Here is a 22,024-nt window from a genome sequence, read left to right as displayed (position 1 = left end):
TTCACTTTAAAGTGCATTCATTGTACTTTGCTTTTCATTAAATATAATAATATGCAACAGCTCCTTGTGGTGTTGAATGGACAATGCTCTTCACTCTTTTTTCATGCCAGCACTTCAACCACTTGTACTTACATTCTTCCACCTAATCATTACCTCGCTGTTGTTAAAATCCATCATGCACCAGGGGCCAAATCTTGAGGTCCCCACTCAAACCCTCACTGAAATGAGCTCTTAGGAGGATTTTTGCATGATTAAGCATCACAGGTTCCCCCCCCCCCGAACTGATATTTGAATAAAGAACACAAGAATTGGCCTTGATCATTACCATAATGCTTTCATGTTTTCCACAATGCCACTCAAAAGCCTAAAAATATGGCATAGAAGCCCTGCAGGGAATTAATGCAAAGTGTCTGTATTTGCACCAGGAACCAATTGCTGAAAGAAAAAAAAGGATATCTGAAATAAACCTGGAGGATGCATTAGCAGAAGCACTTGTGAGCAACTTGCCCTTTAAAGTACACATGGGACAAATTCATCTCGAGAGTCACTTCAAAGAGAATGGTCTGTAATCAAAATTAATCACAATTAATTTGGCCCCAGGTTTCTGCCACAGAGAGCAGCTCCTGCAGGCAGCTCTGCGGGCAGGGATCACATCCACAGCGTCCACCTCTGCTGATATTGCCAATTCTGCTCTGCTGGTGCCATCCTCAAATGCTGCAACAGGATCCAGGCCAAATTTGCTTATCAGCTCTGAACCATGAGGCCAGCCAGCAATATGTGCTGAATGGTGCTCTTTTGGAGGATGTCATCTTTCTATTTATATTACCTAATTCTTCTCCTCCAGCTCCCCGTGGCAAACCAACAGTTGAAATCAGGCAGTGGAAGCTAACAGGGTTATGTAAGTGTCCATTTGCTGTACATATGCTCTCCCCCCTAAGGCAGGCAATCACAGGAGAGAGCTGCACCTTCCATTTTTGATGTCTAAGCACATCAGAGGTTTGGAGATGCTTCAGTGTCTCCACCCTTGCTGGAGGAGCTGAGCAAGAGGCAAGCAGCAGAGAATGTCACGGGGGCAGAGTCAGAGCCAGAGGAGAGATGCTTCTGGGCTGGATCCTTGTGTGCCCATGAAACACAGCCCCACTAAACCAGGCAATCTCAGCTCCACATGTGAGCCCTCTCGAGGCAGTGATGAGTAGACACAGCCCTCAAACTTATTGCCCAGGCTTAATCCTTTGCTCTGCCAGCACAAAAGCAAAACACTTCCTTGACGTGGAATGTTGCGGCTTCCCTGCCTCTTGATCCCTCTCAGTCTCTACCATCTGTTTCAAAGTAAACTGGGTTTATGGACCTGGATCATTCTTTTGTTCCAAAAATATTTAACTTACACTTTAAAGAAACAATATTTATTAATCCCTGCAATCCATTAATTATCATACCCTTCACCCCAAGGTATGTAAAAATGGCACAGGCTCTATAATTTGAGGGACTGTTGGCACCAAATCTTTTGCTCTCTGGAAGAATCCAGGGTTTAAAACTTCAGGAAAACTCTCTAGGAAAGCTGAACTCCTTAACTCCAATTTAGTGTTAAAAACATGACATGAAGTTTAAAGTAGGCATTTTAATTATGTATATTCACATTTTTTTTCTTTGCTATTCTACCCTGAAGCTTTGTCAGAACAGAGCTCACCAATATACAGCACTGAGCTTTTACCCACAATCAGAACCTCTAAATTCAGCTCCTCCAAGTGTTCAGTCACGTGAAGACAAAGCTGATTCCTGCTGCCCCTTCTCCTATGCTGAATGTGTATTTTGGGAGGTGTATCTTCCCAGAAGATGGTAGTATCACTTCAAAAACACCCCAAGTTTCTGCATGTAAATCCCCATAACACATATCCAAGATAATCCAGCAATAGCAACTGGAAGTGCTGGATTCTTCTGCACAGAGCCCTTGCTCCCTCCTGCCAGCAGATGGGCTCTGCTGAACCCAAAGAAGATGATCTGTGTCAGGCTACAACACGGCAGAAAAAGAAGGAGCCATCACAGCAAATGAGGAATGTGTCATTTTCCCCACCTTTTCTTGGATGGTGAAGCAGAAGCACGAGGAAAACAAGCAAATCCCTCACGAGCACAGCAAGAATAGCACCAAAGTCCCCGAGCACAGGACACGCTACATACTTGTAGTAACAAAAAATATATCTGTCACTGCGTGTCACACGAGCTCATTCAAACTACAAATTTATCACTTGCTTCGGACTCCAGCCAGGTGACAGCAAATTTATCATGGAGCTGTCAACAATCTGCTAATCTGGGCTGTGAAGTGTAGGAATACAAGAAGCTTAAAAATATACTGCTCCTTCAGAAACCATAAATTCTGCTGGCTCCTGCTCACGTACCTCTGGGTAATAGGTCTGCTCCAGCCCCTGCACTCCCACCTCCTGCAGTTAAACAGGTTCATTTGGCATGTCTGTTTAGAGAGAGGCAATCAGCCACACCAGGCAAGCACCCATGGGTACAACTCCAAAGCAGCTCAGACCCTCTCTGCCTCTGGGACTGAGAAGAATTACCAGTGGCAGATTTAACTGCAAAATGGTACAGAAATCCCAGGACAGGCACAACTAGATTTTCAGAGACAGCTGGAATAACATCCCTGCCCATCTGGAAACCTGAGCTGGTGTGCTTTTTGGCACAGAGAAGAAAGCAAGAAGAAGAGAAGGAAGACCTTTCCTCATCCACCTGAAACCAAACCACGTGTCCAGGCTGTACCTTTTTGGAGACAGTGCAGAGGATGGCCCAGTCCCATGAGTGAACACTCAAGGACTTCAGCTTCTCCTAGCTCATACATTGGACAAAAATTCAAACTGAGGAGGGGGAAGGAGCTCTGATCATAAACACAGGAGAAGTTTCAAAGAATACTTCACAAAGAACAGCTTGTGACACTTCACACTGGGCACATTTCTGGGAGACTACAAACAAAAGCAAACTTCCTTGTAGTCCAAGTCATGATGCTTTCTGGGCAGCAAGCTCACCCAGGTCTGCATTATCCAGCTCAGCCTGAACTCCTGCCCCTCCAGCCCTGTGACCTGGCCTGGCTGGAGAAGGCAGCTTGGCTCACTCTTCTTTGTGAAAATCCAGCTCTTTAACTGCATTTCTCTTGGTGTTCCTGCCATTCTTCATTTCCTCCTCCGGCCACAAACTTCAATTTTCCCTCCTCAGCTCTTAATCAGCGCGTAATTACAACTAATTATCGATCACTGAGGGATCACTAGGTGACAAATCCAATTTCCACGCTGTTATCAAGCATGACTGACTGGGGTCCAAGGGGATGAAAGGCACCTGTGCTGAGGAGAGCCCTGCAGGTGTCTGAGCTGGGTGGCAGCAGCGTTGTCACCGTCACCAGCACCAACCCCACCTGAGGGCTGAGGTGTTCAGGGACCTGTGGCACAAGATTCCATAAATCCACACCAAGTGACAGTCCTCACCCCAAAGAGATTTACAAGCCTGCAAAAGCTGAGCCTTTTACATCTGTAAATGGATTCAGTTTGGCTGCGTTTGTACCACTTTTGCATTCCATTCCTGCAAATATCCTCCCGAGCTGGCAGCGATGTTCAGAGGAACAGCTCGTTTCAGGGCAAAAAATGCCACTCCATTTTCCCCAAAGCAAATTGTAAATTTGCATGCTTTGGTGCACCTGCTGATCTCAACAAATTGGGAAAGGGGAGGGGAGCACTGAGCAAGCCCAGGGCCCCCAGAATGCAGCTCACACGCAGCCCATTAATGGCATTTGTGAGCTGAGGCAGGCCAGCTCCCCAGAAATCAGGAGTCTGCTGCCACGTGCTCTGGGCTGTACAATAGAGGCACTGTGCACACAGAACATTTAAGAAAAAAAGAATTAAAAAGAGAAATCTGAGGGGAAAAAATACACGGAGCTGCTCAAACATCACTGAATGGAGTAAAAAAGCAATGTTTTAATAAGAAGTCACGTGATGAATTGTTTCCCAGTTGTACTTCAATGGAGTTATTCACATAATTCAAGCAGACACAAATCCCAGTGTGAAAATATCTGTGCTCTTGCAGCCCAGTGGCAGCCCTTCCAGCATGACTTACAACAAAAGGCTGAAAAAGTCCACTCCCCTGGTACACACAAATTGGTTTATTATTAGAGCTCATCCAGCTCCATTATTTTCTGACAGTAAATGTGGTTTTAACAGAATTGAAATTGCCGTGAAGAACATTTTTCTTGCAAATGTTTAACTTTTCTTTAGGGAAAAACCACATTTTTGTTTCACGTCTGTTTAGCATTAAGATACATTTCCCTTTACATTCTATTCCAAAGGAAGTACGACACAATTTAGAAAATGCTACACTAAATCTTCCTAGCTCCTAAAAGAAAAAAAAAAAAAACTGGGAATGAGCCTTACATAAAGAAAGATTGCAAGTACCTTACTAAGGACTTTATTCATTAAAAAAGACTCAAGTCTATTCTGCTTCTTGTCTATGGAAGTGAAATATGATTTTATTAAGTGAAACCCTTAATATGTTTGCTAAGACTCTGTCAGGCTGCACATTAACTACATTTCTATTGTTTTTCAAGTCTGAAAAAGAAAGTTGTTCTGCAAAGAGACAATCTCACTTAGAGCTTCTTAACCTTCAGACCAGCAGGGAAATTTGCTTTATGAAGTGCATTTGTGATATCCAGCTCACACGGGGCTCGGTACATTCATAGAGAGAAATTGCAACAGCTCTCAGAAATCGCTTAAGGAAGGGAGGGGGAAGAAAGAAGGGAATAAACCAGAGTTCAGCGTTTCATTTGGAAATGGCAGCTCTGAGCCGAGCTGGGTGCACCCAGTGTGTGTGCACAGAGCTGCCCTCCTGGCTCGGAGATAATCCCGGGGCAGCCCTGGGATTGTTTCTTAGGAAATTGGGTAGATCTCTTTGCATTCTGGGAACCATAAAATGGATGAGTGATGTCCTTTGAGTAGACATTAGATGCTTACAGGGGCTTGCACAGGTGGAGCAGCTCCTGAAGGTGCCCCCACGGAGGCATTTGTAGGGGAGGGGATGCTCTGAGTCCTGCCCGGGGATCACAGCCCCGAGCCCGACCCAGGCGCGGCGCTCCCGGAGCGCTCCCCGGCCGGGGCTGCTGCTCCAGCACAAGCCCGCTCTGCCCTCTCCTGGCCTGAGCTCGGATCCGAGCCCTGCGGGACGGAGGGACACGGCAGGGCTGCCAACAGAGGGGTGGCATCGTCCCTTGGGGGTGCCTGCAGGGTGGCACCTCCCTGCCCACCACCGAGTCACCGTCCCTGGGTGCTCTCTGTGCCATCCCAAACCCATCTGCCCTGCTAACACACCCAAGGGACACGGCAGGGCTGCCAACAGAGGGGTGGCATCGCCCCTTGGGGGGCACCCTCAGGATGGCACCTCCCTGCCTGCCACCGAGTCACCGTCCCTGGGTGCTCTCTGTGCCATCCCAAACCCATCTGCCCTGCTAACACACCCAAGGGACACGGCAGGGCTGCCAACAGAGGGGTGGCATCGCCCCTTGGGGGGCACCCTCAGGATGGCACCTCCCTGCCTGCCACCGAGTCACCGTCCCTGGGTGCTCTCTGTGCCATCCCAAACCCATCTGCCCTGCTAACACACCCAGGGGACAAAGCAGGAGCTTCTCCTCTCTGGAAAATAACTCTTTGAGGGTAGAGGAGCCATTGCCTTCCTCTTTTTGGCAAGCACCTGCTCTTTGAGGTGCATGGCTGGAACACGAGCAATAAAAACAGTGATTTGTGAAATGAAAGCAGTGACAGACGTTCCTTGTACCAACACTGTGAGACGTTACAGATAAAGGAACGTTACATAAATAGGCAAAGCATTAGAACTATTATCACCACAACTGCACAGGGGACACAGCAGTTTAGCAAAGGAAGTGAAAAATAGCGGATGTGATTTAAGAGGCAGAGAAAATCTGAGCTGGCAAGTTGTAATTACTGCAGCTGAAAGCCAGCCAGGATCCTGGTTGACTGCCTCCAGGCTCAGGAAATGCAACCCAGAATTTTTAAATGACCAAAGAACTGGGACCTGGGTTTCATGTCCCAGTTGGGACCTGGGTTTCATGTCCCAATTGGGACCTGGGTTTCATGTCCCAATTGGGACCTGGGTTTCATGTCCCAGTTGGGACCTGGGTTTCATGTCCCAATTGGGACCTGGGTTTCATGTCCCAGTTGGGACCTGGGTTTCACATCCCAATTGGGACCTGGGTTTCATGTCCCAGTTGGGACCTGGGTTTCACGTCCCAATTGGGACCTGGGTTTCATGTCCCAGTTGGGACCTGGGTTTCATGTCCCAGTTGGGACCTGGGTTTCATGTCCCAATTGGCACCTGGGTTTCATGTCTCCAGTGGGGCACAGCCATGGATGTGGAGTTCCAGGAGAGCCACAGACACCATCCTGCCTGGCACTCCTGACTGCAGATCCTCCCACCAAACATTGACCTGAACCAGACCTGCTCTGCAAGGTCATTTTTCTTCCCACTGTGGTACAGCTGCAGGGCTTTTTCAACCATTCTTCAGCTTCAGCAGCCTGTAAGCATCTAATGTCTAGTCAAAGGACATCATTCATCCATTTTATGGTTCCCAGAATGCAAAGATATCTACCCAATTTCCTAAGAAACATTAATATTAAAGGATGGCTTTCTCAGCCCAAATCATGCAAGCTGAACAAAGTTCTCCTGACGTTTCATGACAAGGTGATTAATAATACCAAGAAGAAGAATGAAATGATACCAGATTATAAACTATTGTAAATCTTTCAGTCATCCCAGGAATAATGAATGTAGATTTCTTAGGAGAGCAGTACAGATTTAAACAGAATCATTTTAGTTTCCTTGTCAATCAAGAGGCTATTTATGTAATACCAGAGAGAGACAATGAACTCATGTAATCTTAAAAGGAGAGTGTAGCACGTGTCCTTAAAAACAAAGGATTCCAAAGATCGTCCTAAGCCAGAATTTCCAAAATTGTCAAAGAAAATGTTGCACTTTAACCTTTATTTTTGATCACTGACCTTCCCTTCTCCAAGCAAGAGCCACAGTGAGGAGAATGCAGCTGGACTTCAAATGTCTGAGCTGACATGACCAACCTTCAAACACTTAATTTAAGGGGATGCTCAGAACTGTACTGGCCTAAGAATCCACTGGACCAAAATGCCCCAAACTTCCTTGATGTGGGTTTTGGAGTCAAGCAAAATGCAAATGCAAACTCTCATGGGTGGTTCCACAAATGCTGTTAAATTTTCAACCCCCACCTCGAGACAAAGTTTATGGCCTTCCTCTGCTTTTGGCTGCACGGGGAACCCAGTGCCCCCTGACCCCTTGGGGCAGTCTGTCCTAGACATTACCTCAACACAATAATTAATAAGTAATAATACTGAATTCGAGCTGGTGGAATTTGCACAGGCTAAACGTTCCAAAGAAAAATGAATAATGCATGCAGAAGAGATTCATTTGGGGGGGAAAAAAATGTAACTTCAGTTAGAAATAAAGCCCTGGTTGCCTTGGCAAAGAGGATTTAATTGCTGTAATCGCTACATCTCACATAAGGTCGCTGTTTGAGGGAGTCCACAGTGCTGCTATTCATTCTGTGGCTGCTCTATGGCAAATAAAGGACTACTGGTCCCTGGAGCATCAGGGGAATCATTCTGAAAAGGTTCAAATTATTTTTAAAGGGTTATTAGCTTTGGCAAATGAGTCAAAAGTCATCTTAGCTGAGGAGCATAGGTACTTACACCACATTATGGAGATGACAGCAGGAAATGCCACAATTAGGAGTGCTCTACTGGTGGTGCTGTGTGCCATTAAAAACAGAGCTCCAAACACAACAGTTCCCTCTCCATCTGTGTCCTGCCCACCCACCCACTCGGGGCTGCCACTGGCCCTAACAAATCTCCCAGAGAAACACGAAGCCAGGACACTGGCACACACACACGTGTGCCTTCACACAACCAAATTCAAAAGTTTTCACTGGCAGAAATCCTAAGGAACTCTACGGAAGTCAATGAAACCACCCCTCTTTTCTGGGTAACACTGAGAAGACTCTGGCCAGGCAGATTAAATTAGAGATGGGCCAGAGCCAAATTCCCAGATCTGAAACCACCCAAAACTCACAAAGCATTTGGATCCACGTCCAGATTCTCACAGTCTGCTACTGCTTCTCCCTCACCCTCTGCTACCTCGAGGCCAGGACAAACTTTTCAGACTGTCCCCAAGCATCACTTGGTGCATTTTATCACCATCCTCCACCAGGATCTGCATCACAGTGCTCATGTGTGTGCTCCTGTGGCTGCTTGGCACATTTCTTGCCCAGCCCTCATTAACTTGAGCAGATGCTTAGAAAGTTCATGAACAAGGCACTGCCTATCCCACACTTCTGCTTCCCTGCCTTTCCCACTTGCTGTCCCCAAGGACCAGCCCAGTTAGAGGTGGGGATTTAGTGAAAATGCATCTGAGGGCTCCTTCATTAATACCACAAAAGGCTGGGCCACACAATGAGGGGAAAAAGGAGCTGAGAAAGTTCACTTGGCAGGAGATTTTTCAGAAGGATGTGGCGGGGGGACAGGAAGGACATTTGGGTCTTGGTGAGCCATTGAAAGGGAAGAATGGTGGGGCAGAGGGAGGGTGACAGGTTTGCCCCACTAACATGGGGCTGCTTGAGCTTGGCTCTCCCACGAGCACCCTCCTGGGGGATACCCCTGGAAATACTGCTGCTCAGAACAATTCCTCCTCTGCTGGGAATACAGCATCTACCCGGGGATCCTGAGGAGAGCAGACCTGAGAGACATTTCCCTTTTATTGAGTTGTTGTAACCCCCTACAGAGGGTGAAGCACTGCTGCACCCAGGGCTCTGACAGCCAGCACTGCTTGGTGTCAGACCAAAAGCTGGGGGGGGAGGAGAGCCAGAGCACTCAGGAGCAGCTCTGGAAAGCTCAGGAAGAGCCCCTGATGGTGCCCCCAGTGTCAGCCAGCCCTGGCCCCGGGGCAGGGGCTCTGGGGGCTCTGGAAAGCTCAGGAAGAGCCCCTGATGGTGCCTCCTGTGTCAGCCAGCCCTGGCCCCAGGGCAGGGGCTCTGGGGGTTCTGGAAAGCTCAGGAAGAGCCCCTGATGGTGCCCCCAGTGTCAGCCAGCCCTGGCCCCAGGGCAGGGGCTCTGGGGGTTCTGGAAAGCTCAACAAGAGCCCCTGATGGTGCCCCTGTGTCACCCAGTGCACTGGCCCCAGGGCAGGGGCTCTGGGGGCTCTGGAAAGCTCAGGAAGAGCCCCTGATGGTGCCCCCAGTGTCAGCCAGCCCTGGCCCCGGGGCAGGGGCTCTGGGGGCTCTGCCAGCCCCAGGTTCCCCGTCCTGGCACAGCCCCAGCGCTGCCCCCGCGGCTCCAGGGCTGCCAGGAATGGTGCAAGCAGTGAAATAGCTTTAACTGTAAGCACCATTTGCTGTGCCTCGGAATGGCAGACTCATTTGTCACTGTTTTCTTCTCCTGCAGCTCTTTGGATTCATCTGGGATCCAATAACTTTGTTAATATGATTTCTTTCATAACCTGGCCGAGTACAGCATCCAAGGCAGACGTGGCAGCTATTTGAGGCATTAAATACCTCACACAGCACAGCTCCCTGCTCTGCCTTGCCCAAAACCATTTCTTACGAGTCTTTTATTGACATAAATTGCATGGGGAGCAGGAGCAGCACCCAAAACAAGAAGATATGTTGACAATTTTCTTGCAATATTTGGTTTCCTGCTCTTTGTGAGAGTCCTTTCTCCCCAGAGCTGTCAGCAAGCTATCACACTGGCCTTCTTCTAGCAGAGCATGTAAAAACTCATGGGTAAACACAAGGACAAAAGCAACTCTCTGTTGCATCAGGGGGACTGTGAAGAAATTGAGATCAATGTGCTCCCTCAAAGCAATACTTCATCAGCTTCACGGGAGAGTAATCTCATTTTTACCAGGGTAAAATGACAGCAATGCATGGCCTAAAACATCTCAGGAAAAAAAGGAAATTTCAAAGTAGTGGCATTTTTCTACTTTTAATGCTATTCATTACTGTGAATGTAATGAATAGAAGGAGAAGTAACTGCATCAAGGGCCGAATCACTGTTGTGTCTGACTTGTTTAAACAAGACTGTGATTTACTGCACTGCCAGCTAATGAAGAGCTGTACAAGAAGCTGATCAATGCCATCATTGTCTGGCAGCACAAAGCAGGGACTACTCAGCATATTGTCCAAAACAAAGGCTCCCCCCAAGCTCCCTGCCAGGGACTTGTTTATGAGGACACACATTTTGCAGAGAGCCACAGTGTGCCCCAAACTTGAAATGATCACTCAAAGACAGGAACCTTTGCTGACCTGTGTTTCCAACCTGAGTACAAGGTAAAAAATAAAAGAAGTGGATGAAGAAAAGGAAGACAGCTGTAAGACAAACATTAAATTGCCCTTTGTGGTACTGTGAATTTAAGCAGTCTTGTCACCCCAAGGCAGCTTTGTGTTCATTAACAGAGGTAACTCAACTCAGAGCTGGCTGCTCACAGGCAAAACTCAGCTTCTAATTCCATCTTCTGTGGTTTCCCTTCCCATTTCAGAGCTGCACCAACATTAATCACAGCAAAGGTAAGGCAGGATAACCCCCAGCAACAGCAAGTTCTGGAGAAGAGCAGTGGCAATGCCCTGAGCTGGCTGCAGAGGCTGAACTTGGGGCCCCTGGGATGCAGCTCCTCACCCAGAGGGATGCCCAGCCCCATCCCAGGCAGGCTCAGCACCAGGGGAAGGAGAAGCACAGCCTGTCCCTGCCCCAGTGCAGCCAGGCAGTGCTGACAGTGCTCTGCACATCCACACCCGGCCCTGCAGCAGGCACTGAGCTCTGCAGGAGCTGCCTGCAGGTAATTAGCAGGAGCTGTCATGTCAAAGCTTCTGGAGAAGGGTTCAGCTCACAACAAGCTTGTAGAACCAGAACCATTTAGAAATGTGAAATCTCTTTCCATTACCATCAACAAGGCAGAGTTTGTGTCAGGTGACGTGGTGCACTGGCACCTCCAGCTCTGTGGGAAGGGCTGCTGACATCCCCTCCCCTGGCAGGGCACACAATGCCATGCACTGGCACCTCCAGGGCCATGGGAAGGGCTGCTCCCATCCCCTCCCCTGGCAGGGCACAACATGGGAAGGGCTGCTCCCATCCCCTCCCCTGGCAGGGCACAACATGGGAAGGGCTGCTCACATGCCCTCCCCTGGCAGGGCACAACATGGGAAGGGCTGCTCCCATCCCCTCCCCTGGCAGGGCCATGGGAAGGGCTGCTCCCATCCCCTCCCCTGGCAGGGCACACAATGCCAGGCACTGGCACCTCCAGGGCCATGGGAAGGGCTGCTCCCATCCCCTCCCCTGGCAGGGCACAGCAATGCCAGGCACTGGCACCTCCAGGGCCATGGGAAGGGCTGCTCACATGCCCTCCCCTGGCAGGGCACACAATGCCTGCTGACACGGGCACACAGGAACCTCCTGGGCTCCTCTCACAAACCTGAGGAGTCAAACTCAGGGCCACCAGTGGCACACAGCACCAGGAGCCCACTCACAGAGCAGCCATGGGACCCCTGCTTGTGCACCAAACAGCTCAGAATAAACACAACACCTCTCTTATTTCCTACTGGATGGTTCTGGAATGAGAAACCACATCCTTGCCACATCCTTGCTGCTCACAGGTGCAGATGATGGAAGCAGAAGTAGGCTTTCAAGGCAAACCAAACACCTTCTCCAGTGGGAAGGGGATCCTTGTTTCATTCCAGCTGTCCTCAGTGTTCTAACACGCACGTGAAATATTCCCAAAGCACCAAAATTAAAAATAACTGGACAACTCTCCAGTGAAAAACACTGGTGGAATACACACACAGGCTAAGTATTTGTAATTAATTCTGCATCTTACAAACATTTCCCCACTCCCATGACAGAAGAGAACACCCCTGAGCCAAGGGAGCCCCCCGCCCCCCGAGGCTGTGGAGGGAAGGAGCAGAGAGTGGGAACACGGCCACCAGGAGCTGGCCCCATCCTCCCTGCCCTTCCCAGCACCTCCAGCCAGCCCAGGAGCCTGGTGTGTGCACAGAGCAGCACGTCCAGGACCCTTCTGCAGGACAACAGACATTTCCATCAGGAAACATCTCAATTAAAGCCCTGTTTTATCACCACGAGGCTGCCATCCCATCTGGAGGCGCTTCCAAGCCAATATCCAACAATTCCCAGGGCTTCCCTCTGTCACTGAGCTGCTGCTCTGCCCGTGAAGTCATCATGGACAGCTGATTATTGCAGCACACAGTTGACCTTTATCTAAAATTCCATTTAAAAGCTTTATTGACTGTAGTCTTGCAGGCTCTTTCAGGATTCACTGGCTCATTTATTCCCTGCTTTTAGAATTGCTCCAGCTCTAAGGAGGAGTTTGGTTTTTTGGGTTTTTTTGTCATTTTGAACTGGTTTTAAGACTGTATGAGGGGGTGGTTTCTTTTCTTCTCCTCTCCAGGGTGGCTAGGGCAGAGGAGGTTATCTTAAGGCACGTGAGGAGGAGAGAGAAGCTGCCAGGGTGGCACAATTATTTCCAGGCTGGTTCATGGGTGCGGATCCAGCAGCTCCCAAGGAAAAAAAAAAAAAAACAAAACCCCTTTTTCCCTTCAGGCAAGAGAGATTCAGGTCTAAGTACTTCATACAGCATCCTTGTGAAATTTGTAACTCCATACCCTCGTGTCAGGTTTTCATCAGCTACAGCCAATTTTTCTGGGCCACAAGCCGGCCTCAAACAGAAATAAGAAAAATAAAAGAATGTTTCAACCTTTCCTGAAAGAGAATTTATAGAAATGGTTCGTTCAAGCCAAAAAAACCATTCTGGTGACAGCTCCCCCAGGCCTCATAGGAGTGTCCTGAAAGGATATTACTCCCTTTCCCATTCTGTGACAAAAAGAAAAGAAAATAGTGGGAGGCAGACAACATAGGCATCAAATGAAGCAGGAGATCTGGCAAAAAGAAATACTTTGAATCTGTCTTGGAGGAATATGAAATAGTGCATAAGGACTTGGGGACTGAAGTGAGGTTGCACAGGCAGATCTGGCATTTCCAGACTTAGCAGTGCTTGATATTTTTATCAGCATTACGTACCACTAGTTCATATTTCCATTTAGTTCCATGTACATTCAGAGAGGAAAGGGAAACCAAAAATTTCACCATTCATCCGGGGCTTATTAAAATTTTGGACTAAAACCCAAATTATTCCCAAGCCACCAGTAATGCTTTATTTCTGTGATTATTTCTAAATCTGAACCAGCATTTCAGATTTCAGAAGAGCGTTTTTGTATTTCTTTTTCCTTTCTCCCCACTTTGATTTTTGCTGAATGTTCATCCTCCAGTGATGTTCCAGTGAATCACCTCTTTCTCTCCCAAGTAACAATCCCAGTGGCAGTGCTTCCCATTCCCAGCAGCTTGCTCAGGAGCGATGAAGGCCATGTGGAGCCTCCTCCTCCTCTGCATTCCCCACAGTCTGTACTCTCATTTTCTATGCATTTCCGGATCCAAAACCTTCTGTTTTCTTTCCCTTGTTTGCTCTTGGCAGCTATTGGCAGGAGACATCCTCCTAATGATCTTTTTCTGGCCTTCTAGACGACTGCTCAGCCTTCTCCAGATCTTTCATTATTAACACAGAAGCCTTGTAAGTCACTTTTAATGGTCTGTGCCATTTTTATTCCTTAGCAGGAGACATCACCTCCTCCATATGGATATATGTTTATTAATATAAATCTCTAATATCGTTTTGCCTAGTGAGACTAATCAGGAAGGGTCTCCTGGTGTGTGTAACACCTTGTCCTGGTTCATGCCCCAGGCCAAAGGCAATCTTTGAGCTGCTCTGCGTGGAGCAGGCAGGGAAGAGTGGACAATCCTTCTCCTGAGCTTGCCAAGGAGCAGTGAGTGCCCAGCAGGGTCCTGTGGAGCAGGCAGGGAGGAGTGGACAATCCTTCTCCTGAGCTTCCCAAGGCTCCAAGGAGCAGTGAGTGCCCAGCAGGGTCCTGTGGAGCAGGCAGGGAGGAGTGGACAATCCTTCTCCTGAGCTTGCCAAGGGGCAGTGAGTGCCCAGCAGGGTCCTGTGGAGCAGCCAGGGAGGAGTGGACAATCCTTCTCCTGAGCTTGCCAAGGGGCAGTGAGTGCCCAGCAGGGTCCTGCCATCCCCTGCAGCCACAGCTCCACACCCTGAGCCACTGCTGCCTCCATTTCCCTTCCCAGGTGTTCAGTACCTGCCCCCAGCCCCTTGCTGTTAGCCTGGGATTGCTCCCATCTCCAGCTGCATTCTGAGCAGCACAAAGAAGGATGGCTCCTTGCTGCTGGGGAGCGTGAGCAATGCCAACAGCCCCACAAATTGGGTGTGACAGTTTGCTGTTAGTGCTCAGCCCCCTCACTGACAGCTTAGATGGGGAGACTTGGAGAACAGGCCAAAAATCCATTGTTTACTCCTGAAGAGAGTGGCCTCATCTCTCTCCTATAACCAAGGGGCAATTGTCCATTTATTTCATTAAACGTTCTCCTGCTGTACAAATTGACTCCCATTTTTCTTTTAAACACATCCTCTGAGTCTCAAGATGGAGTTAAATAATTACAAACACCACAGAAGAAATAGAAGCCGTTCCCAGTGCTATTAGATGAGATTTCTGTTCTTCCAGTTGAGCAGGAATTGTTTTCTCCTGTCTCTTTTATAACTCCTCCATGTATCAGGAGACTTCTTCTGTTTAGCAATTAGCACTGAAGTTGCTGTTACCCCCTCTGTAGTCACGATTTCCATCTTTCCTTTTCTCATTTACTACATTTCACCCAAGTTTGTCAGTGAGGAAGGAAACAGAGATACTCCAGCACTTCAAAGGACAAAAAGTGCCTGAAAATTTGTGACACTGGAATTTGATGAATCCTGCTGGAATCTCAAACCTGTCCTTCATTTTTAACCCTTTTTTTGTTTTTTTTTAACAAGGTGGCCCATAAAAGAGTTTAATCATGGCAACATGGCCCATTTCACCTACCTTTACAGTTAAACTGTGCTTAGTGACAAACCACCAACCATAATGAGCAAAATTTATCTTCCCAGAGGGTGAATTTTGCAGTACAGATCAGACCAGCAAGGCCCCAAATTAATCTCCAGTGTCAAAAGCATTTCATCACACACATGTATAGATCATCTGCCAACAAAGGCACCACACGAGTGGCAGGCACAGCAGAGGCACTGAATGCACTCTCTGTCCCCAAATTCTGCCCCATGACACACCTGGGCCCTTCCCTGACACCAAGCCACGCTGGCTGCATTCCAAATAAAAATAAATAAATGTATTTTATTTCAAACGCAGCACCACAAGAGCTCCAGCTCCACCTGAAATTCAAGTTATTGCACGAAAATAACCAAGACTCAGGTCAAGCAGAGCAAAACCAGTCTGGAGTGATGGAAGGGACTGGAAGTGGTGGCTGGAGCTTCACAAACAAGCTGGAGTGTCACCCTGCAGGTGACAGGAATGGGAGGGTGGGGATCTGACAAGGGGGTGTCTCTCAGCACAGCACACTGCTGAATCAAGGAGCTGCTCCCAACTGCTTCTCAGCTCCCAGGCTTGGTTAAGGATCAGAGATTCCACCAAAACAAAAAAAAAATCATCTCCCATATGAGAATTGAAGTCAGTTCTGCTAGGAAAAATCCAGCATAAAATAAAATACTATTCCACACAGCATGAAATAGTAAAGAGGTGCATAAAATGGAGCATATCTGCTCCTTTGCATCCTGTCAGAGCTCAAGGCTGTGCTGAGAATGACTTGGGTTTGATCTATCCTCTCATCTGAGCCAGACCCTGCTACACTTACAACAGATATGATTAAAAACTATCAGTTATATTAAGCAAAAATATATTTCCCAAGGCAAACATTCACTCCAATGTATTTTTCTCTGGCTGTAACACACAGAAATTCTAGGTATGTAAGAACCTCCTGGGTTTTCACAGACATTAACATTGAGCAGAAAAACAGGAGAAGCTGGTGAGGGAAGCTGCAAAATTTGATGTAGGCACTACAGTGCTTGTATTTCCCTCAGCATCATTCCCTGCCTTCCATGTCAACTTCAGCTGAAAATCTCTCCCTGGACCCAACACACATCATTCCAAATAATCAACAACAGTTGCAGGAACTCTTCCCATTCCAAAGGGCAGGTGAACCACTTTCAGCATCCAACTGAAGGGTAAATAAAAATACTTTCAGTTTCTCTGATGAAAAGCACGATGCAAGCAAAGCCAAATGAAAGCCCAGACAGGTTAGACCACAGAGAGCCAACAGTGAATTTTCCAAGGAAATATTTCTGGGCACGTAAAACATGCTGATTTATTGTACCAGAAAGATTTCCTGGGGATGAACAGATTCCACACACTTTTCAGAGCAGGAAATCCCCATGGAAACCTGACTGCCTTCTCAGGAGCACTGAGATGGACGTTCCACATGTTGGGAGAGCTGCTGGCAGCTGGAGCCACGCACCAGGTGAGGTCTCAGCAGCAGCCAGGCTCCTGTGGATCATCCTGGGGCTCCCCAGCTGGAGGCTGCCTGCTCCTTCAATTCTGCTTCCCTGAAAACCCAGCTCTCTCACTTGCTCCGTGCTTCCAGGACCTATTTTGCTTTTGAAAAACAGCATTGCAAAAGTGTCTCTGCGAGAAGCTTTTGGTTATCTCCTGGCCAGCAGAAATATCAAACCTCTACCCTTGCACCATTTGTTACGAGGTAAATGCTATTTTAGAAATTCCAGTGGAAAGAAAACAACCTCGTCTCAGGCTGTCTCTAATACCTCGGGAATTTTATCTGTGGTGTGGGGAAGAGAACAAAACCCTGAGAATTAAGAGCTGATGTTAAATCCTTGCAGAGCCTTAGGCAAATTCTCTAATCTCTCTGCTATAGCAGCCAGGATCAATACACGCCTGCTGAACCCGACTGCTCCGTCAGGCCAGGCCATCCACTGACCAAATCCATGTGGATGCTGGCCAAATCCATATTGAACAAATTCAAACCAGCAAATCCACAAAGAGCACTAATCAGTTGTGTTTAAAGGAAGCCCCTTCCTGACCCAAGCCTTTTAAAGTTTGGTTAAACCCCATTATATTCCTCTCACTTCCCCCCGTTAGCAGCACTGGAATCACTTGTCCCTGTTCAGGCAGCAATCTCTAAGTTTATTAATATGCATGTGCTATTTCACAAATGCTCAATGATTTGAAAGTGCTGCATAAGGTTTGCTGTCTGTTTGCTCAACATCTGTCCCCAAAGTGCACTTCTGTCAAGTTCTCAAATCAAAAAGTTGGAAATAAGTCACGAGTCTGCCCTGATGTTTCACTGCACGGGCTGCAGCTCCCCCTTTCCTGAGAGTCTCACATCCTTGCAGCAGATGACACTTCCCAATTACCTTCTGGCCCTTTTATTCCCCCAGTTTGGCTCACATTTCTCTCTGAATTTGGTCCCTGTGCAGCTCTGAACCCGGAGTCTGACAGCTAAGGACAGAACACGTGTGCAGCACCAGCCCTCGGGGTGGTTTGCAATGCCTGAGTTCTCCTATTACAGCCAGATTCACGAGGAAAGGTCAACAGAGTCCCCAAACTTAAAACAAAAATGGGCCAGTATTTTTAAAACTAGCAGTCAAAAACTTGAGGAAGCAGGAAGGGCTGATCTTACAGGAAAACTGAAGACAACTTGCAGAGTTTAGCCCCAAATCCTGGCTCTGCCAAAGGATTCCTACACAGGCTGAGCTCATTTTCTCAGCTCTCAGCTCCCCTCTGTGCAATGCAGCAAGAGTTCTCACCACATCTGACCTGTGCAGGATGTAGCCCATGCATTTTGGAAAGGTGATGATGATAAAGTTGGTAAAACAGAGGGAACTTCACCGAAGAAACAGAAAACCCTCCTGCAAACTCTTCAGCAAAGCACATTGCAGCAGTTACCCTGGCTGATTTACACAGGCAGAATTTAAGAGGCAGAATTATGACTAGAAGCAAACATAATTAAAACAAAAAAATAATCAAACAAACATTCATAGCCCATACTTTAAAATCAATGCCCATGGCCCAAAAAGTGTCATCCACACAGATAATTCAAGACTACCTATTGTTTTCACCTGTTGAAGAAGAAATGCAGAAGTTCTCTCATGAAAACAGTAAATACAAGCAAAGATTTACAACCAGCCCCTATTTGTTTTGCATACAACACTTAAAAAATCTTCTTACCTTAATACAAACTGGTCTGCTAGTGAGTAATCATCCAGGAAAACATGGAAGGTCACAATGTCACCCTCTCTGACAGGGCTGAGTGGTAAGTGAATAATGATATTTTCATCCACCCTCAGCGATGACTGCTTTAATTTGTCTTGATTTGGGTAAACCACGATGCTTCCAATCCTCTCCATAGCTGACAAAGCTTGGTGCTCATTCTCTTCACCTGCATGGATGTTGTTTTCCCATTTTGCATCCTCTGGAGAACATTCCCCATCCACTGTATAAATCTTATAGAAGAGCTCCACAGTAATCCCTTCCAGGGAGGCTGTTTCCTCTGAAACCAGGGGTGGAGGGGAGCTGAACCAGCTGGGAGACAATTCCAGCTCCACAACACATAATCCCAGGTGGCCTGTCAATCTGCAGCTGGCCACCACTTCTCGAGACTCCAGGAAAGCAAACATCTTCACACAAGGCAGCATCTCCTCGGAGTCGTAGTCGTCCCAGTCCTTCCCCGCGATGTAGAACAGGGTCTGTATTTTAGGTTTGTTGGAATAGATCGAGCTGTTGATTATGTGGGATTTTAATTTCCAATTAAAAGCGAATTTATTTGTGAAACCAAAAGATGCAGAAGTCAGCATGAGGTCCAAGGGAACGGGTTGTTCAACAGAAAAGGGTCCATAGGTGGCATTTAGGACAGGTGGCTGTTTGGCTTTGTATATAAAGAATGAATCCACCCTAGACTGCAAACTGGAGTTCCTCATGATATCCTGGTTGGCTTCCTTGAGGAAGAAGAAAGTATCAGCATTGGAGATGTGAGGGCTGGCAGGGAGATAGGTTGGCAGGTTGGAGAATCTCTGGATGCTGTCCATGATCCCTCCTCGGCTCTCCACCACTGTGGGCCAAAGAGAAAAGGAAACAGAAAGAAACTCAAAAGTTTGCTTAGCATGGGCCTCAGCTTCTGACAAAAGCAAGGCACTACAGGAGGTCAGCCCTGCTGGCCACAATGAGAACAATCTGACACAGGAGCCACGGGACAGCACTTCTGTTCACAGCTCGGGCTGGGCACAGTGCATCAGCTGTGCAGCTCCCTTTTCTCCTTCCCCAGCCTGTTATCTGCTTGAAAGCCATGAATCAAGTACTGGGTACCACCAAGACAGGATTGACTGGCCAGATCCCAAACTAACTTCCCAAACTTTTTACTGCCAGTCTGGTTATTTTTTCTTTTATCATCAGCTCTAACTTTCAGCTCCTCCTCACCCATGTTTCAATGTACTGACATATTGAATATTAGCAGCAGTAAAACAGAACAGTTTAAGCAGTAAAAACTGAACATTTCCTTTAATCTCCCATCACTAACACACAAAGCAATGGGGGTTGAACATCTGCATCACTCCCAATCCATTCTGCCAGGTCAGCAGCTCGGGAGTTAGTGAGAACCTGATAAAAGCTTCATGTTCTTGAAACCAAAACTTTTCACAATAAAATATTTGGGGTTTGATTGAGGTCTCACTGGGATGGGTTTACAGGCAAGAGTGAACTTGAGAGAAGGAGAAATCCTTTACACACAGAAGGTTCTCAGACACTTGGAAGGATTTTTTGGTTTAAATCCTGAGGAGAATAAAACACATTTGGGAATCACAGAGGTTTCTCTACGACACAATGGTCAACCCTCCACCCAGCGCTGAGCGATTTTTCCCAGGAAAGAAAAGATTCCAGAGGGAGGGAGGGATCAAACAGACATCTTTGGTTTGGGCTGATCTCTAATTAATAGTGAGATATATTCAGTCTGGCCTGTGATCCTACCAGAAACAGTGGCTCTTTCAAACTCACAATCGGTACCCAACAAAAAGCCGGTGAATCCGAGCTCCTGGGACTGCTCAGGGGAAACAGCCAGAAAGCCAAGGAATTAAAATGCAGCAGTTCCATAATGCCCAGAGATAACAAAGGCACAGTGACAGAGCCTAAGGTCAAAGCTCTCGTTGTCTCTCTGAAGCTGAGGGGTGATTTCACTGTTTGTCAGGGCTGGGCAGAGCAGATACACAACACACAAACAATTACACCTGCTCAAGATGACTCAGATTCTTGCAGCCACCATTCAGCAGAGATAAAAGCTCTAATATTTAAGCTATTTTTTTTCAGGTTGTGTATTTTTAAAGCCTGCATTTATCAAAGACAGATTCTAGGGCAAATCCCATCCATTTGACTTTGCTCCACTCTTGTTCTCAGTTGAAATTCTGGTCATTTGTTTTTTGATAGTCTGATATTATCTACACTTGTTTAAATGCCTCTCATTTCACCACAATACTTTTGCCTTTACTTCTGCTTGTGTCAAGGTGGTTTTTTCAGCCATTGGAATATTCTTTGTGGGAATCAGTAAACATGAAAAAATATACAAAAGCAGCCAAAAAATTTCTCAGCAGGAAATGCTCTGCCAGCAATCTCCTCTCTCAGCACCGCACCTGGGGATCAGGTCAGGGTTTCCTCTCAGCTTCACAGGCCAAAGCAAATCTCCCCTGCCTTGCTCTCATCCCAAACATCAGCCCAGCCCTGGAACTCACCAGCACAGCCCATGGTGAAATGCAGAAACCCAGATGATGAGAAACTGGCAGTGGCATCACACACAATTGGGACAACCAATTTTCTAGCTGGGAAAACTGACCTTGGTCCTTCCCTGCCACATCCTCCATCCCCACGTGGATGGTGGGCAGAAATCTCTCCCTCCCCAGGCAGAAAGTCACCAAGGGATGCTTCAGCAGCCCCATTTCTGCTCTGTGGTTTATTTATAGGGCACTTTGACACGTTCTGCCATCGTGCAACTTCCCAGCTCAGGAGCAGAAAGTGAACTTTGATCCTGGGAAAGCTGAGGCAGAAGAGAAGGAAGGGTTTTTTTTTTCTCTGTATAAATTCAAATGCAGACAAGCCCCTTTCTGGATTAATTGCAAATAAATTGAACTACATTTGAAAGCAATACTTTTGAGAAGTTTCATTTAACATAAAAACTTTACAGCCACCCAGATAAGCAGCCAAGCAGATAAGCAAGGAGCCAGAGCAGTGAGAGCACCCTCTGATTTCTGGAGCAGGAGCTAAATCTCCTCCCAGGGCACACCAGGCTGCAGAGGAGATTTAAACACCGAGGCAGTTACAAACCAAAAACAAGACAAGGCTTAAATGCATTTGTGTTTCCATTCCAGGACTCCCACACACGCTTTATGCAGATATTTTATCTCTCTCGAGCAGTGATTTACAGGAAGTTTAAAAGGGATGTTTTTCCCTTTCCTCCATTTCATTACAGGGGCAACTTCTCAGAGCCTCTGCTCAGAACTGGTACGAGGACTAGGATATCATCCTGCTGTAACTCAAGCAAAATGAGATACAAATTTTGTCTGAAGGCTTATATGGGAGGCCATAAACATCAGCAGACAGGGCTGGGCTTTGTCCTAGAACCAGCCTGCAACAAAATATGATATCTGAATTTAGCAGCATTTTATGATGCTGTAGGAAGATCTACAAAGAAATACTTCACACGATGGCAGGCCAACACCCCACCTTTTTAATTCAGCACATCAGCACCAAGCATCAATCTCCTCACAGCAACAATGGGAAACCAGGCACATCTGGAGCTTTCTGCTGTGCAATAATGCCACGAAAAAATCCCCTGCTCCATTAATAAGCACTCCAGCAAGATCAAAGAGGGCAGAACATTAGAGCAGAACGTGGGTTAGTTCTAATTAGGCACCAAAAGAGAGCAGGAGCTGAGGAAAAGTA

At 47.2% G+C, this 22,024-nt stretch overlaps 1 protein-coding gene across 1 annotated transcript in view; it reads right to left on the bottom strand.

The window, feature by feature from the left end:
- The window catches only part of TMEM132B (transmembrane protein 132B), a 224,604-nt gene that overhangs the window by 143,090 nt on the left and 59,490 nt on the right, over positions 1-22,024 (bottom strand). Inside the window, exon 2 of the mRNA XM_018916797.3 lies at positions 18,272-19,151. Within this exon, the coding sequence (XP_018772342.3) occupies positions 18,272-19,151 (880 nt within the window). The remainder of the gene's footprint in view (positions 1-18,271; positions 19,152-22,024) is intronic.

The sequence above is a fragment of the Serinus canaria genome, chromosome 15, assembly GCF_022539315.1.
Source record: "Serinus canaria isolate serCan28SL12 chromosome 15, serCan2020, whole genome shotgun sequence".
In the NCBI taxonomy this organism is placed as follows: domain Eukaryota; kingdom Metazoa; phylum Chordata; class Aves; order Passeriformes; family Fringillidae; genus Serinus; species Serinus canaria.
This window is presented reverse-complemented; position numbering and strand designations above follow the sequence as displayed.